Here is a 19,081-nt window from a genome sequence, read left to right as displayed (position 1 = left end):
AATGCCTTGAAAAGTGAAATCCTGCGATTGCACAAATTGTGTGATCTGGTAATTTTATTAGATTGCTGGATAATATATCTATTTTATTTGTGAGTATTGAATTTAACAGGCATTTACTGTATCATAATCAATCCATGGCTTTTGGCCCTTTTTGGATATTGGAAGTTGCATGAACAGACACCTAAATTCCAGAATATGTCAGACTAGACCAAGGGCCTGGGGTGGGGGTGTGTGGAGACAGTGATGGCAGTGGTGATGATGGTGGCAGCAGCAGAACCTCTGCAGTGTTTGGGGCACAGTGTTTTGTGACAGTGAGAGTGATCCTTTATACTAAAGGAGAAAAAAACACTAAGGATATTTTAAGTTTCTGTCATTTGGGTTCTCACAGGTGGCAGTTATTCTAATTCGGTAATCTGAAAATGACCATTAAAATGTGTTATATACAGGACAAATTTTGAAATTTTCTTCTTTTCAGAGTCTTGCAAAGGACCATCGCATGAAACTTATGCAACAACAACAGGAAGTGGCTGGACTTTCTAAACAATTGGAACATGTCATGCATTTTTCTAAATGGGCAGTTTCCAGTGGCAGCAGTACAGCATTACTTTATAGCAAGCGACTGGTGAGATACACTGAGCAATGCACTTAACGTACCATCAAAACACAGAGAAACAGTGCAGTTATTGGAATACTTAAAATTCAGAAATGTTCATTAGTCTCTTTGTACTTCATTGCCCTTTACCTATTTCTAATTTTTTTTTTTTTTACCTATTTCTAGTTTTAATTGATCAAAATATTTTGGTTTTAAAAAATATATTTAACTGCCATGGTTTAGGTATAACTTCAGTTTTACTCTACCATTGTCTTTCCTGTTTTGTTCTTTTCCAGGTTTTCTCTCAGTGGCTATTGAACTTAATACTAAAAATAATGATAATAGTAAATACTTCCTGATCATCTATAGTGTGCCAGACACTAATTCTAAGCATTTTCCATGTAATATTTCTCTTAAACTTATGCATAATTTGGGGGGGTGTTGTTTGTTTGTTTGAAGTTTTTATTTAAATTCTAGTTAGTTAACATATAGTGTAATATTGGTTTCAGGAGTAGAATTCAGTGATTCATCACTTACATGTAACACCCAGTGCTCGTCAGAACAAGTGCCCTCCTTAATCTGCATCACCCATTTAGCTTATCCCCTGCCCGCCTCCCCCCCATCCACCCTCAATTTGTTCTCTATAATCACGAGTCTCTTAAGGTTTGCCTCCCTCTCTTTTTTCGCCCCTTTCCCCTGTGTTCATCTGTTTTGTTTCTCAAATTCCACATACGAGTGAAATCATACGGTATTTCTTTCTCTGACTGACTTATCTCACTTAGCATAATGCTCTCTAGTTCCTTCCATGTCATTGCAAATGGCAAGATTTCATTCTTTTTGATGTCTCGGTAATAGTCCATTGTGTATATATGCACCACATCTTTATCAATTCATCAGTCAGTGGACATTTGGACTCTTTCCATAATTTGGCTATTGTTGATAATGCTGCTATAAACATCGGGGTGCATGTGCCCCTTAGAATCAGAATTTTTGTATCCTTTGCACTACTTAGTAGTGCAATTGCTGGGTCATTTTTTTATAGCTAGGTATACCTAGGAGCGCTTGGGTGGCGCATTCAGTTAAGCTTCTGACTCTTGGTTTCGACTTAGGTCATGGTCTCAGGGTCACGAGATTGAGCCTCACATCAGGCTCCACACTCAGCTCATAGTCTGCTTAAGACTCTTCCTCTGGGGGCGCCTGGGTGGCACAGCGGTTAAGCGTCTGCCTTCGGCTCAGGGCGTGATCCTGGCGTTCTGGGATCGAGCCCCACATCAGGCTCCTCCACTGTGAGCCTGCTTCTTCCTCTCCCACTCCCCCTGCTTATGTTCCCTGTCTCGCTGGCTGTCTCTATCTCTGTTAAATAAATAAATAAAATCTTAAAAAAAAAAAAAAAAGACTCTTCCCCTGCCTCTCCTCTCCCATCCCCCCTCATGCGCCCTCGTGCGCATCTGCGCGCTCTTTCTTTCTCTCTCTCAAATAATTTTTTTTTAAAAAAATCTTTAAAAAAAAAAAAAAGCTAGGTATACCTATCCACCCTTATTGTATGGATGATGAAACCAAGGCACAGAGTTAAGTCACGCGCCTAAGGTTACACAATTAAGAGGTATAACCAGAATTCTATCTTGGACACCTGAGCTTAGAGGCTGTGTTTCTCTTGTCCACAGTACATTGTTTACTCTGTCATTCATATATGGTACTGTATATTTCAACCCTATTTGCTACAGAAGAGTGGCTGTGTTATTAGATGAACAATTTTGATAGTAATCTATAACCTTGCTACTGAAGATATTTAGTCACTAATCACCTGAGGATTCTAGTTTAATAGTTGTGGAGTGGAGCCAGATTCTGTATTTCTCACAAGTTCCTGGGAGGTGCTAATGCCACTAGTCTGTCAACCATGCCTTTAGTAGCAAGGATCTTGAAGATACTTAGCCACTGGAAGTCAAAAACAGTTTAACTTACCTTCATTTTATTAAGGATTCCACAGAGAATTATCCTTCAAAATCAAATTAGGATGCATCCAAATCAGCTTTCTGTTCACCTGTTCCATTTCTGGAATCAAGTGGCAGAATTTTTCTGTGACCATTTTGAAATAAGGAAATGTACTTCTGGATAAACTTCTATAAACTAGGTTCAAATATTGAGTTCAAGACTTATTAAAAACTGATTTGTAACTATTTCTACAGCTATTCCTAATCATGCATTGTATTCACTCTTAGAATTTTTTTCTTTCATAATATTCAATGATGTACTCTTTCTTGAGTCTTTTTTCCTTTTTCTTTTTTAAAGTGCTATATTGATGTAATGAAAAACAGCTTATATATACTACATATCTTCTGTTTTCCTGAATATTTTTCTGAAAGTGAAACAAAAAAAGAAAATGAGAGAATTGTCCTTTTTCAGTTATGAATGAAAAATTAGGAATATTGAATATTGTTTTTACATATATGTAAGAAGACATTCATACAATCAGATACTTAATCTCTTCTGTTTAAAAATTTCTCTAATTCTATGATTTTGTTTACTATGATTATAACAAGAGGAAACAATAAAAATAGAAGATGGAATTACTTAATCTGCACAATGATTTCTTGACATAGGAGAGAGGGAGATTGTTTTATTTTATATATAGGAGAAAATGGGTTCAGCAAATTATAAGGAATCAATTATAAGGAACCAATACCTAATTGACTAAATCATTTCTTCCAAATTTTTAAAAGCCTATGGAATCCAAGTGGGTCTTTAAGGCATTATCAGTAGCCAATGTAGTTAATAAAATAATTTGCCTGTAATGCATATAGAGCTGAGGCTCATGATTATTTGTAAACACTTATAAGGGTTTCCAACCTCAAAATTTGAAAATTGCTATATTCTACAGCTCTGTTCTTCATAGTTCTTATGCTTGGTACATATAGCCTTGTTTACTCAGGTTATCCTTTAAATGATGGCTTTTATGTGCTTAAAAAATAAGAAGAAATGCCTTGCAGGTCTGAAATTCCAAGCTTGCAGTTCTCAGTTCATTTTTTTGCTATAGGAATTATGGTCAATGAAAAACAAAACCCAGGGCAACAGTGGAATCTTTTCAGAAGTCCAGTTTTAAATATATTTTGAAAGATTTTCACAGGATTCTTCTGTCAGCCTGTTAACACTGAATTTATCCTTACATAATTTAGAAGGAAGCAAGAAATAATTCAATGGTAAGAGAGCTCTTACATCTTGACAGCAAAATACATCAGGAAAAAAAATGTTAATAAGTAGAGTTTGCCCGAGTTTGATACTACTTTTAGACCTTGGCACAACTTAATTAGCAGGTAGATACTAGCTATCTGAGTTGTAAATAAATTGTGTCTTTTAGCTTCTCAACAGCAAAATAAGGGATTTACAGCTTAGTACTCGAAAGAGGGAAAGGTATGTCCCCAGGGATTTACCTCGTAGTTCCCTTTATTTAGAGCTGATTTTCTTTTAAGAAAGTGCTCACATTTCTGATTTTAACCATTTTTCTACATAAATGATAAAGAAGGGAAATGTTATGTCCTAATGTAAGTCAATAAATGTAGAAAGAATAAGTAGATATGAAGAAGCACATTTGGTCACTCTTGTAGTTAAGGAGTCATCAAAGTATACTAATCTAGTGAGTAGAGAATTGATGGAATAGAGTTTCAGTGTAATCCTAGAATACCTCTTGCAAAATACTAATCAGTTACAAAGGGGGAAACCCAGTGAATTTAAGGTGGAGAAACTGGGCACCAAAATTGCCGGGTGATGAGGATTTGTATCAGCAGTTGTGGGACAGATTGACATCCTGAGCTTCCTGATCTGATATACTAAGAAATGCACATTATCATCTGTGTGGAATTCCTGACAAGAATGCTTTACTAAGTCTGATCAGGAAGAACTACACTCAGACTTGAGTTGAAGGTCATCTTGCAGAATATAAGACCCGAACTCTTCAAAGCCATCAAGGACGTAGATGACAGGGAATGACCAAGGAACTGCAGAGACATGGCAACTAAATACAATCTGTATTCCTTGATAGCATTCTGGGAAGTGACCCTGTGGGGAGAGTTGCCATTTAAATGAGGTCTTTGGATTGGAATGTAATGTTGTGACAAACCTGCTTTTGGAATTTGGAACTTGCTGCTCATGTTAGAGGGTCTTTGTTTTAAGATACACTCACTGGAGTGTTTGAGGTAGACAGAACCTCATGTCTGCAACTCGCTGTCAAAAGGTTTAGAAAAAGACAAGTAATAATAGTGTACGTTTGCAGAAGCAGTTGGGCAGGCGCTGGAACAAATGTGCTAATACATTAACAGTTGGGAAATCTGGGTGAAGATTTCAGTTTTCTACGATTTTAAAATTATTTCAAAATGATTAAATTTTGGGAAATGATAAAACATGAGTGTCTTTATGAAGGAAAATTCTTGGAATAATTATTTTGGTTAGCAATTTTACAGTGAGAACTGTTAGAGGATGTAAAAAATTAAAGGGAGAAAAACTTAGGGAGAAGAACATTGTGTTGAACACCGTTTGCTACACAGTGTGCCATGTATTCCACGTAGTCGCAAAATAAGTTCATGGTTTTTTACTCAGAATTTATTATAGCTGCTGGAAATAATTTAGCAACTAAAGCAAATTTATTTATTCAACACTTATTGAATACCTGCTATATATCAGGCAGCATTCTAAGCACTGGGAGAACAGAAAACAAAATAAAATCTTTGCCCTCAAGCAGTTGCATTTTAGTGGAGAGAGACAGTACTGAAATAAAATATGTATACTGTGACATGGTTTTAAGTGCTCTAGAGAAAAGTTAAGGAAAGGAACATTGGGAACATTGGGGTAGGGATTGTAGTGATATTTGAGCAAATACTGAAGGAAGTGAGGAAGCAAGCCCTGTGGGAAGTAAATACGCAAGGGAAGTAAATTCTCGCAGAGCAAGTGCAAAGATAGAGGTGGAAGTTTTTGTGATATGGATACAAGGAGGCCTTAGGGGCCGGAACAGAGTGAAGGAGCAGAAAGCAGAAAGTAGTACGAGTAAGATCAGAGAAATAATGCAAAGTCCGAGCGTTGTAGTTCATTATGAGGACTGTGTTTTTAATCTGAGTAAGATGGGGAACCATTGGACAGGGGGACTTGAGGAGAAAGAGGATACTATACAATTTATATTCTAATCACTATGGCTGTTGCAAATAGAGTATAGGTAGTTGAGGGCAAGGGAGAAATAAGGGAGACCAGTTAGAATCTTACTGCAATAAGGTGGCTTTTCCAAGGTGGTAGCAGGAGAATTAGTAGAGTTGATGGGAAAACTGGTAGGTTATCCATAAGGATAGAGCCAGTAGGATTTACTGACAGGTTTAAATGTAGGGCTTGAGAAAAAGAAAAGAACCAGAAACTAAGCAGTAGGAAAAGTAGTGCTGCCAATAATGGAGATGGGGAAGATTATAGGACAAGCAGACCTGAAGAGAAAGATCAGAAGTTCCCTTTCAGACATATTAAATTTGAGGTGCCTGTCAGACAACCAGGTGGAGATGCTGACTGAGCAGTTGGAAGTGCAAGTTCAAAAGAGAGATCCAGACTTGAGATACAAATTAAGGAGTCATTTAAACTGTGAGACTCTATGAGATCACTAAAACTATGTGGGTATAGGAGAAAAGAGGGCAGTTGCAAGACTGAAAGAACTAACACTGGAGGCCGTGATGGTGCATTGGAACCCAAACCTATTCTCAGTGGCCCCAAAGAGTAGCAACTGGTAAAATAAAAGAAAAACCTTGAGGAGAGTGTAGTATGCTGAAAGCCAAGTGAAGGAAATGGTTTCAGAAAGGAATGGGAGGAGGGGAACGGGGGGGAGTAAAAATAGATGAGTTTTTTAAAGAGTTTGCTGTAAAAAAAAGAGCAGAAAAATGGGGCAGTGGATGGTAGGAGAAAAGGAGTCAAGAGTTTTGTTTTTAGCTGGGAAAAGTTAAAACATGTTTATACGTTGATAAGAGTGATCCAGTAAAATGGAAGCTTACGTGGTACAGGAGAAGGAAGAAAATTGCTGAGCAGTGTCTGTGAGTAGGCAGGAAGGGTTGGGTACTGTTGCACAAATGGGAGGACTGGCTTTAGAAGCATGGCCATTTAGGGGAACCTGGGTGGCTGAGTTGATTAAGCTTAGGAGTCTTGATTTCAGCTCAGGTCATGATCTCAGGGTCCTGGGATCAAGCCCCATGTCAGGCTCCGTGCTCCGTGGGGGAGTTTGCTTGAGATTCTCTACACACCCCCATCCCCCCACTCCAGCTCCGCAGCTGTGTGTATGCACTCTCTCTCATTCACTCTCTCTCAAATAAATAAAATCTTAAAAAAAAAAAAAAAAGGAAACATGGCCATTTAATCCATTATAATAGGTGGGAACACTAATACTGACAAGTGGTGAGAATTTGTAGATGATCTCTGATTGTTCCTGCTTTCTCACTAAAATCATAAGCAAAATCATCAGCTGAGATTGAGAATGGGAGAGGAAGGAGGTGTTAGAGATGTGAGAGGAAAATTTGGGTAGTCATCTAGGAGAGTAGGGAAGTAAAGTACCACAAAAATGTCATGATAGTCAGTCAAGCTTAGGGGCCAACCTGAAGTAAATTGTGATGTGTTTATTAGTCCAGTTATATCTGGGCAAAAGTTGGGTTTAACCAGGGTGGTTTTGTTTTGTTTGGAGAAAGGTTGAGAGGGAAGGGAATATATCTGATGGAGTATGTGAGAGAAAGAGGTATTGAGGGTATCTGCAAGGTGGTTATGGTGATTGGCCCTGGGATTTCAGGTGGGTAAGGTTAATGGTGAGGTGAGATCAAAGGATAGGGAAAAATTATAAGAGCAAACACAGGACCCTTAAGGTTTATAGGATTATTGGTACCTGGGCACTAGAGGAAGCTGGAAAGAAGGATCAGCTGGTTGGATATTAAAATCATCAAGAATTATGACAAGAGTAATGTTAGAGATGGTGATAATGAGCCAGGAACTAAATTATTCAAGGACTGAGGGAGAATGACCAGGTATTCACTGAGGACTGCAGTGCGGAAGGAGGTGGGTGCGTGTGGTGTCATGACATGAGATTCAAAACACAGGCGCAAGGAGAACCATCCCTAGCAGGCCTGGTTTTGGGCTGAGATTAATTTGTACTTTCCATAACTCATTAGCCCCCTAATCTAAATGTTGAATTCTTTAAAAGAGTAAGTAAAATACATAAAAGAGCAAAATGTGTTAAAATTTATTTTATAAATATTTAGTTGGTGCTTCTCTGAAGTTTTCGTAATTCAAAAAACTGACTTTAACCTATCACTTTAAAATACTTCTCAGTTTTATATTCAGTAGTATAACTAATTGAATTATATCTCAGAACTTTTCACATGTTAAAAAAAACTTATCCACATGTATAACTTAGATATGATTAGTTATTTTGTGTTAGCATACATACCAGAGACCGTTTTTTGTGTATTTACTGGGAACTTAATAAATTATTTGCCTGATTAAAGACACCAATGTTTAGTTGTCTCTCCTTTCTTCTAGATTACATACCGGTTACGGCACCTTCTTCGAGCAAGGTGTGATGCTTCCCCAGTGACCAACAATACCATCCAGTTTCACTGTGATCCTAGTTTCTGGGCTCAAAATATTATCAATTTAGGTAGGCACATGTGTCCTTTTTCTCAAAGTGCCTTTGTTTCTGAACTCTTAATGATTATGCTATGTTATTGAAAATGTCTTCCACCCCCAAAATGTTTTTCTTACCTTGTTTTGAAGATATGGAATTTTTGCAAGTATTTTATTAATGTTATGTGTATGTGTGACACGTGCATGAATACAAATACACATATAAGTAAATGGATGATATGAACATCCTTTTTATTGACTCAGGGTATCTAGACTTTGGAATTTAGAAGTTCTTTTTTCCATAGAATCTTGTTTGTATTGTTAACTATAGGTTTATCAGAATGGGGTAATAAAACTTTTGACTCGTAACTGCCATCAAAACAGGATTTTTGGTGTTTGGAATATTTTCTGATAAAATAATATTTCTTTTATCGACTTACTTTTTTTATACTCAGTCATGAAGCGCCTAAGAGTTTATTTGCCTGATCTCGCTAGGGAAGACTTTTCATTTTTTTATTCTGCCTTTTATGTAATAACTATATATTTTTAAACTTCCTAATTAGAGTGTAACATGCACGCAGAAAAGTGCCCCAGTTTTAAGTATTGGAGCCCACTGAATTATCACAAAGGGAGACTATTATTTTGGTAAGATTAGGAGCTCAAATACCTTTGCAGGCAGTTGAGGAAGTTATTACTTTAGCTTCCCTACATTATTTGCTAATAGAAGTAGTCTTCACTTTTTGTCTCTTAATTTCTCATAGGGAATCTATAGAAACAGAAATTTAAGAATTCTCTATATATTCTTCATCAGCCACCAGTGTGGTTGACTGTGATTTTGACTATGTTTCAAAATCATCAAAGATGGTTGCTCTCTCATTCCCTAGGCTAGATTCTGGGTAGGAAAGGAAGAAATGGCCCGAAAGAGAGAGAGCCAGTGCTGTCATAATATACCAAGAAAGGAAGCAATAAGCTTACACAAATCTCTTCCGTACAACAGAAGAACAAAAAGGATGGTGATTAGGTGACCCCTGCGGCTGTTTGAAAGTGCATGCAGCAATGTATGTATTGATAGGTAGCGGGCAACTGGAATCACACACAGTCTCGCCTGTATTACTAAAAAGAAGCTTCTTAATACAAAATGTGTTTATAAGTAACTATCTTTTACCCTCCCCCACTAAACCACCACACATTCAGCTCTACAGAGAACCTATCCATATAAGTAGTCATATACAGAAATATATGTACTTATAAGCGTATTGCTTACACTATAAATCACATGATGTAGACATAGGTAAAATTAAGAATGTGTGTGTAACTATACACACATAAGTGGATATAGTTTTAGATAAATCTGTATCAGCCAGAAACAAAATAAAAACAGCATCTGTATTTGTGAAGTTTGTGAAAATCCTTAATAAAATTAAACAGTATCCTTTACTGTAAGACTTCTCAGAGCTATCATTTACAGCTGTGTTAAGTTGTCATTTACAATGAGATTTGCATTTTAAATATTCTAAGAAGGAGATAAGTTTCCCAAATTTGTTTATCTGTGGCTTCTGGGAAATTGAAGAGTGCGAGGGAAGAATATTGATCTAGATGAACATTCAGTTAATGTCTTGGTGAGTTTGGGTAAGTTGTTCAATACAACTTAGATCCCTTATCTATTAGAAGGACTGAACCCTTAGATCCCTTATCTATTAAAAGGACTTAAGGATATACATAGACTTACTATATTGCCTAACATACAGTGAGTATTTAATGAAGGATAACCATAATTTTTTGGGATGCTTATGCTTAGTAAATCAAACATTTAATTGAGTCTCCACTGTTGAAGAAGTCAAGCTTTGCCTTGTGCTTTAATCACACCTACTCAGAGGCACCTTTAGCACCTTTAAATTCTAAAAGTGTAACTGTAAGCCAAAGTATTGTCTATCAGAGAACTGACGTAGTATGCACTGTGAAGATAAAAGGAACTTGAGAGATTACGAATTGCTCATACTAAAGAATCAGAAATATGTTCCGGAAGTCTTAGAACCAATGTCAGGTTTGCTTGTTTTGCTTTAATAAACAACAACAGTTCTCAAGATGTAGTATGAGGTTCCTTTAGGAGACCACAAGGCCTCCCTTTTTCCAACTATGTGTCTGTTTGTGGCCGGTTTTCTTCAGATATTTCAATCCAAACAATATATAATGACACATAATGCAAAAACAGGAGAGTTCAACTTTTAGGTGAGACATGTAAAGAGATTTTTAACAATACTAAAACAATGCCACTCACCGCTAATTTTTTTGAAGTTATTTTTCATAAATGTGTTATGGGTTTATTTTTAAATGAATTAATAAGTAAAAAAATTTTTTAATAGTTTCTAATATAGTAAAATTTGATAGAACTTACATACACAAAAACTCTTTGGGGCCTTCTCTTTTTAAGAGTGTAGAGTGTTTCTGAGACCAAAAAATTTCTTGGCAATTTGAAGTTCAGCAAAAATAGCCTTACAAAATACAGTATTTCACTGTCCAAAACTTTAGAACTTAACTTTTTCTCTTTGATTAGGTTCTTTAGTAATTGAAGATAAAGAGAGTCAGCCACAAATGCCTAAGCAGAATCCTGTCGTGGAACAGAATTCACAGCCACCAGGTGGTTTATCTTCAAACCAGTTATCCAAGTTTCCAACACAGATCAGCCTAGCTCAATTACGACTCCAGCATATGCAGCAACAGGTAATGGCTCAGAGGCAACAGGTGCAACGGAGGCCAGCACCTGTGGGTTTACCAAACCCTAGAATGCAGGGGCCCATCCAGCAACCTTCCATCTCTCATCAGGTAAATTTGGAAGCAGGCCTGTCCTAACTTAGATAATTATAGTACAGTTGTATTCAGCATCTCTTAAAATAACCAAGACATCTGTCATCTATGATATAAATATATGAACTTATAAAAATTTATCAAAAGTATCCCTGATTTAACTGCTAGTTTTTAGTCCTTCTCAAAAAGGAATTACTGGTTTATTTAGCTGGTACAACTATTTTCATCTACTCTTTGTTGTCTTCAAATTACAACCGAGGATAAATGATTGCATTCCTAAACAACCCACGCCTGTTGCTGATGGTAAAGTTGTGTATCTGTAACTCATCATTCCTGTATTAATGCTTCAGAATGGTTCATACTTCAGTTATCTGGTCTTTGTGGGGATGCAGTGTTTAGGAAAACCGCAACATGTGTTAGAAATGAGGGTAAAACAATAGAAAAGGGTTGGGGAATGGTTCACTAGAAATCTCCCTTCTTCAGACTCTATTTCTGGGCAGGTATTCCATGAACCATTCTTATTTTTACTAGATATGAAGTATTCCATTTACTTTTAATCTGATTTTTGAAGATAAGTTTATATGCTCTGTTATAAGGGTTTCACTGTCCTGCCGGGCATACTTAATAAAAGTTTTCAGGAATGTAAAGTCTAATTAATTCACACCAACTGTTATTTACAGTTACATTTGTTTATTAATTTATACTCTTCCTATTTCTGAGAAGGATTTGAAGTGGTATACTTCAAATGGATTGACACAAATGAATGAAATGGAACAGGGTTTAATAAGAATCAAAGTGTGCAGAACTAGGCTAAGAATCCTATTACTTGAGAACAAAACTTAGATCAGAATTTTTTTTCAACCAAAGAAAACAAGAAACAGATATAATATCTATATTACTTGATAAAAAGGAAACATGCCAGTTAACTAGGGAAGAAACTCTTTGCTAGTATTTTTCTAGCACTAAGAGGAATGTGTAATATGGTTCTTTATGAAAACAATTAAATGGCATAATAGTATTTTTTGTAGCAATTTTACAAAACATGGCACTAGTCTTCATAGGGCTCTTACTTCAACCCTGAATAAAGTTATGGACATGGGTAGATCCTGATTTTGTTAAGTTGCTTCTGTGAAGACCTAAAGCAATTTATTTCAGACTTATGGCTTTCTAGTAATTTGATTAAGAAGGCATGTCAAATCCAAGGGAATATTAATATACCCAGTAGATTTCACTGGAAGTAATTAACAAAGAATATAAGAGGTCTTTGGTGAGTGCTCCATGGAAAAAGACTTGTACACTTTAGATACCAGGAGCACAACTGACAGAGTTGGAATTTTAAGAAAATCGAGGAATAATTTTGTCATTACCTTTGCAGACTGATACACTGCAGGTAGACTTCAAAGAGTACCAAAAGATTTCTAAAGATAAATTTGAAAAGAAGAGAGAGTTGAGTGCTTACTGCTAAGCACTTGCATGATTAATATTTTTTTTTTTAAAGATTTTATTTATTTATTTGACAGAGATAGAGACAGCCAGCGAGAGAGGGAACACAAGCAGGGGGAGTGGGAGAGGAAGAAGCAGGCTCATAGCGGAAGAGCCTGATGTGGGACTCGATCCCGGAACGCCGGGATCACGCCCTGAGCTGAAGGCAGACGCTCAACCGCTGTGCCACCCAGGCGCCCCTGCATGATTAATATTTATCTTAAGTGCCTGGGAGATAGAAAAGTGATCTTTATTTAAGTTTATTAACATGAAAAAAGGATATATTCATTATTTGCATTAATTGCCTTTTCACTAAGAAGTAAGGAACTGAGGCAGTTAGTAGATACTATGTAACTTGGTCCCTCTATCATTGTTATTTATAAGCAGTGACAAAATGATCTCTGAGCCTTTGGCCTACTTATCTCAGAAATTTGCTTTTGATCTTATTTTTCGTCTCTAGGATTTACTGCTATATGATCTGTATAATACACAGTCTCTACTATGAAACCTAATTTCCCCTCTTAGAAATAAAGTAATTTTCACATCTTTTGGTCATTTCCTCACACAGTATTGTTTTTCTGCTACTCTCAATAACTCCTGAATCTTCTTCATCCTCTCATCTCTCATTTTTATGTGTTCTTTGCCAAATACTCACTCAAACATTTTTCACTCATCAATTTGTCCTCCTCCATAAGCTTTTACACTGCTCTGCCTAGCTATCTACTTAGTTTTCTGCCAGTTTATTTATATGGAACTGTGGGAAAGTGCCCATCTATAAGGAGGCTGTGTGTGCCTCTGGCTTTGTGGGTATGCTCAAATCGTACTCTACATCTGTCCATAGGACACAGGTAAATTTAAAGGCCTACTTCTAAAAATTGCTTACATAAGAGTTCCTTATTTCTTCTTCCTCTGAGTGTTAACCATGTAGTCTGCATGGTTAAAGAGTTGTGTGATGCGGAGGTAGGATACAGAACTAAGTGCTACAAACTTGATAGACTGTGCATCTGTTTATTCAGCAATATGCAGTCTACTCCAGTGGACAGATCGCAGGTTGTTAGGGAGCAGTGTCACCTATCTTATTTTATACATAATTCACAGCAAGGGTTCTCACTCCTGAGTCAGATTTACTGCTGTGGAGATACTCTTATTCATATATATATACATTAATTTTCCTGAACAGTGGATGAATGTTAGAAGGACATCTGCTATCCTTCAGGGTTATTATGCACAGTTGGGAACTACTGACCTAGAATACAACCAAAACCTATAATCATAAAGGTCCTTAGAGTGAGAGTGAGGATAATGATGTTTATATGTCAGTTTGCTTAAATGCGCAGTTATTTCTCTAGTCTCTTTTTTCCTTCTGCATCTTCCTTGCAAATTAGTTGATTCCATTTAATTAAAGTAGCACTGCTTTTGCTTTTTTTCTTACGCTCAGAACTAGTTCCTAGCTTTAGTCTTCAAAGTTGCCTCCCCTGTCTAACACAATCAACTCTAACAGTTTAGGAGAGAGGGGAAAAATCACCTCACATCTTACCAAACTGAGCTCCTTGATGGTAGGGTTGACATCCACTCTGACACCGATTTCTCAGAGTACATTATTCTAGCATCAAGTGTCATTTCTTGACTGTATCAATGTATAAATCTCAGTCTGGGTGGGGCTGTGAGAGTGGGGTAGCAAAGGACTAATGTAAGTTCCTTTATTCTCTTTTAAGGACCCTTTTGGATGATTTCCCACTTTTTAAAAAGTTATCTCTTAGATAAATTTAGGAGTTTTTCACTCTTTCCACTGTAATTCCCCAACTATTTTCTGTTTGTGTTTCTTCGATACAAAACCCTTCAAGTCACAAAACTTTAAAAATCGAAGAGAATTGCTATGGCTTCAGGCTTATGCTTCTGTACAGTTATGACATTTTCTCTACTATTTTTCTCTTCTTCACCTACAGAATTTCCCTTGATCTTGAGACAGTATCTAAATCTATTTTTCATTGGGTCCGTAACTGTAATTGCTGGCCACTCTTGAGAGTTACTGAGGGTGAACCCAGTGCCAACTAATTTGTAAGAGAGGCGAAGGAGAAGCATTTACCCAGGAAAGGAGAGTAAATTTCACAAATGAGAAAGGAAAAGCAAAAATAGAGGGCAGGGTTACATTTTATAGTTGTCTTCCTTCAAAGGACCGAAAGTTAAGATGCTGCTGCTTCAGCCCTACAAATTTCACGTTTGTCCCTTTGTGAATATGGAAACTTCCCTTTCTGAGAAGTTCTAATCATATACAGTTTAGAGAGCTAAAAATAAGTACTTGCTTTGCAGTAAGTTGCCAACCATAGAACTGGTTCACCACGAGACTGCAACTGGCATATAAGGTTACCTTTTTCTAGAACACTGGTCTCAATTTCCAGGGCTAACCTTTATGCACAAAGTAAGCTTGCCTCCCCAGCCCTTGCCCTGTCATGTAATGCACCAATGTTGTTCTTGAAGGATTTCCATTTGAAATCTATTTTCTTTTAGGGAAATTCATCTTCTCAGCTCTACTTAGTACCTTAATCAACCCCCAGCTACACACCAGCAGGTGTTTTGGTGATGTACTTTGGCGGAGTAGATCTGGATTAAAGCTCTAGTGCTGCCTTTTACTAGCTGTGTGACCTTTTTCAAGTTCTCTAAACTTTCTAGTGTTTAGTGTCCTCATTTGTAAAATGAGGGAAAGGTAATAATGAAGTAACACATGTAAAATGCTAATCATAATGCCTGGCATATGGTTTGACCTCAGTAAGATCTAAAACTCATTAATTTTTAAATGATATTAATAACTATTTTCATTATTCATTATTTATTGGTTAAGAGTGCAGACCTTGGAGCCAGAGTGCTTGAGTTCTAGTTCCAGCTTTATCTTTTATTATCTTCATTAATCTGGGGCAGGTTATTTAAATTCTCTATACCTCGGTTTCCTTTTCTGTAAAATGAAGAGAATCCCTACCTCATAGTATTGTTGTGAAGATTAAATGAGTTAACTCATGTAAAGCCCTTAAAGCAGTACCTAGCATGTAACAGCTGCTCAGTAAATACCAATTATTATTCTACCATCTCATTATTTTAGGAGATCTGAAGAGGGCGGTTCTTTGCAAAATGTAATCATCAGGGACTTAAAAGGATACCAAATACAAATTTTCCCTACTTCCTAATATGGCCTACATCTGGTCCTTTTGTAACCTACTTAAAGTTGGAAACCCCCCTCCCAAGGCTCTTTCCTAATAAAACTCTTCACATAGTTATATACATTTTGGAAGGCTGCCTCCTTCCCCCATATTTGTAGTATTAGTACTACCCATTATTGAAGTATTAATAAATTATTCATCTGTGACAGAGGTATTGTCTTTCTGTGAAAGTTACAGGGTTCTCTATAATTTGTCTTTCAAGAGATGATTGTCACTAAATTGAATTTCTTTCTTCCAGCAACCCCCTCCACGTTTGATAAATTTTCAAAATCACAGCCCCAAACCCAATGGACCAGTTCTTCCTCCACATCCTCAACAGCTGAGATATCCACCAAACCAGAACATGCCACGACAAGCAATAAAGCCCAACCCACTACAGATGGCTTTTTTGGCTCAACAGGCTATAAAACAGGTATATATATTTCCTTTCTTCAGCTTCTTGTTCTGCTTCTCTATTTTCAAATCACATTAAATTTATAGATAAAGCAGTGATAAAACAAGAGCAAGGGTTTTTGTTTTTTTTTTTTTCCCTTAGGATTTATTTATTTGAGAGAGAGAAAGCCTGTGAGTGGTGGGGAGGGACAGAGGGAGAAGGAGAGAGAATCCTCAAGCAGACTGCCTGATGAGCGTGGAGCCCGACGCAGGGCTCAGTCTCAGGAGCCTGAGATCATGACCTGAGCCGAAACCAAGGGCCTGGATGCTTAACTGACTGAACCACCCAGGCATCCCCTCTTTTTTTTTTAATAAATGTGAGTTACCAAGTTTATTATACACAGACTTATAGAGACAAAGCTAAGAGAAAAGGTCTTGATATGTAATTGACAAGAGAAATCAAGCCACTTAGGTTGATATTGGAGTGAAGTCCCAGAATAATCAGTGAGTCATAGGTATGACTTCTGGCAATACTGATAGGTGTAGCTTTTAGCCAAGTTCATTAAGGCAGAAGTATTGTAACAAGTACAGGTTATAAGAGAACATAAACGAATCTTTAAATTGTTACAAGGAGACTTTGTAAAAACAAATTGACAGTTTTAATATGGGGTACATGTAAATATGATTGAGTTTAATGTTTACGGTTATATTAAATCTGGTAAAGTTTAATATTTATACTCTTAATATCTTCAGGTAAAAATATTTTTTAGATACGACATTACTTTTTAACAAGTAAAAGTTCTCTCTTTGTCTTCTCAAAGAACTTATGTCAACAGTCTTCCAGCTTAACACTTGTAGATTAATTTCAGTTTTCAGCTTTTTTGCCAAGACCAAAATAAGGAATATGATGCTATTTTCACAATTCTGTGACATTCATTTAATCAAATGATCTGAAAATTCTATTCTAAAAAATACACTGTGTGTGTGCGTGTGGTTATAATTAGTTTGGCTTTGCTGTAATATCACCAAACTTTCTTAAATAATATTTAATAAAAGTACTTTTAAATAAAAGTCATACCTCTCTATATTTCATCAGTAGAGGGAGGTGCAAAGGGTCCAAGTGACAGTTTAGCCTTAAATTCTGTTTACTTTCCTAATAATTTTGTGACCTTGTTCAAGTTTAATCTTTTAAATGTCATTTGCCCCAACTATACATTGAGTACCTTGCAGAGTTGTGCTGAAACTGAATGCTAACATATACAGAAGCATCTAGCGCGTTCTGTCTACACAAATGTGTACTTTCCTTCTTCCTCATTTATTATTTTTAATGGGTAGATACACATTCTAAGAATGTTTTTTAAAATGTTTCCTGGTCAAAAATGTAAACATGAATGAATAAATGAACAAACTAGAAAATATAGTGGGGAATTGGTTTTCAGTTGGTTAATTTAATAAACTGTAGCATACTTGCACAATGAGAATACTTTCAGTTATTGAGAAAATGCAGTAATCTATATGTGATTATGGTATGTGGGAAAAAATATGTTCTAGAATTTTTGTGGGGTATTATCTCATTTTTCTGGTTGTGTATTTGTTTTGTCGTATGTATATGGCATATAGGTGATGTGCATATATATACATAATATGTATAAACCTGGAAGGATATACATTATCTGTAACTGTGATTATTCTGTGGGAGGGAAGGAGGATTAGGGTCCATAGAAAAAGAAAAAGATGGATTGGTGGATATGAGGGGTGGGTAGGTGGTGAAGAGGACATTCACAGGTTTCTTTACACAATTTTTTCAGTAAAGCATATAAATTAGATTTTTCAAAATTGGAATGCTGCTGACACTATCACTCTATATAATATAGTCTATATATAAACGACGTGTTTGGAGATTTTTTTTTTCCCTTGCATAGTCTCGAGATACCTCTTAGTTGCTTTCCTTTTCCCCTGTATTTTATTATGAAAATTTTCAAACACAACAGATTGAAAGAGTTGTATAGGAGACAAATTGTTCTATTTGCCTGCTCAATTATTATTCCACATACCTATCTATTCATCCATCTATCATCAAGTGTTCGTATTTTTTGATTAGGTTTTGAAGTAAATTGTAGAGAGCATCATGGTTCATCTCTGTACTTCTCATTCCTAGTATTCTCTTAGTTAATGTATTTATCTCAGCTTTTTTAGCATAAATGACGAAGACTTTCCTCAGATGCTTGTTGAGGTTTAATTATCGGTTCATATATAAGAAGTGAGTTTAAAAAAAAATCCTGAAAGCCTTCGTCTGGAGCTAATGTTTGATGATGGAGATTTCATGCTAGATTTAAGGCTGTGAGGCAGATTTATTGGGAGAATTCCTAGTGTTGCCATCTTTAAGTCTTCTTAGGCTGGTCCAGTTCCCAGAGGATCTTCCTGCCCTGTGCCTAAAATGCGGGGCCTGGCCGCTCCTTGAAGCCAGCGTGGTTCAGAAGAGTGGTGGGGGGGCAGTCTCAGAGTGTGAGGGAAGCTCAGCATTCAGTGTGAGTATGGTTTCTTAATGTTCATTCTCAGTGCAGTACTTTTCTGCCTTCTGCTGAACCTGGTGCCTGTCAGTCAAATGACACTGTTTTACCTGTTTTAGAGAATAACCTTCCAGCCTTCATCTGTGGAGAAGGAGGAAGTCCATATTATCTTGGGGTAACTACAGGTAAAGTAGGAAAGAAACAGGAGCTTCAGTGCTCCTTAAACAGACTCTCAACAGATTGTCCTGTTTTCAGCCCCAGATTCACCACTCATGCTTCTAATTTCCAAGCCTTTGGGGTTCTGCAATATATGTTGACTTGCTTCTCTGTTTTCCCCACGGCCAGCTTAGGTTTCAGCTTTATCAAATTGACCAAGTGGTTTGCTGTTTGTCCAGCTTCTCTCCAGCTTCCACAATGGGATTTCTGTCTTCTTTCCTATGTTCTTTGAGTCAAAAGCCTTTTTAAAAAATTCCCCTTAACTATTA

At 36.7% G+C, this 19,081-nt stretch overlaps 1 protein-coding gene across 2 annotated transcripts in view; it reads left to right on the top strand.

Annotated features, from left to right (window-relative positions):
- Nucleotides 1-19,081, top strand: part of TRIM24 (tripartite motif containing 24) — a 92,277-nt gene that overhangs the window by 60,014 nt on the left and 13,182 nt on the right. The window contains exons 7-10 of one of the 2 annotated variants that reach the window (XM_045792568.2): nucleotides 476-622; nucleotides 8,132-8,249; nucleotides 10,770-10,936; nucleotides 15,953-16,126. In XM_045792568.2, coding sequence (XP_045648524.1) covers nucleotides 476-622; nucleotides 8,132-8,249; nucleotides 10,770-10,936; nucleotides 15,953-16,126 — 606 coding nt within the window. Of the gene's footprint in view, nucleotides 1-475; nucleotides 623-8,131; nucleotides 8,250-10,769; nucleotides 11,039-15,952; nucleotides 16,127-19,081 lie in introns of both variants that reach the window. The other variant, XM_045792567.2, reaches the window with a different exon arrangement.

The sequence above is a fragment of the Ursus americanus genome, chromosome 3 (assembly GCF_024610735.1).
Source record: "Ursus americanus isolate L20-20 chromosome 3, mUrsAme1.1.p, whole genome shotgun sequence".
NCBI classification, from domain to species: domain Eukaryota; kingdom Metazoa; phylum Chordata; class Mammalia; order Carnivora; family Ursidae; genus Ursus; species Ursus americanus.
This window is presented reverse-complemented; position numbering and strand designations above follow the sequence as displayed.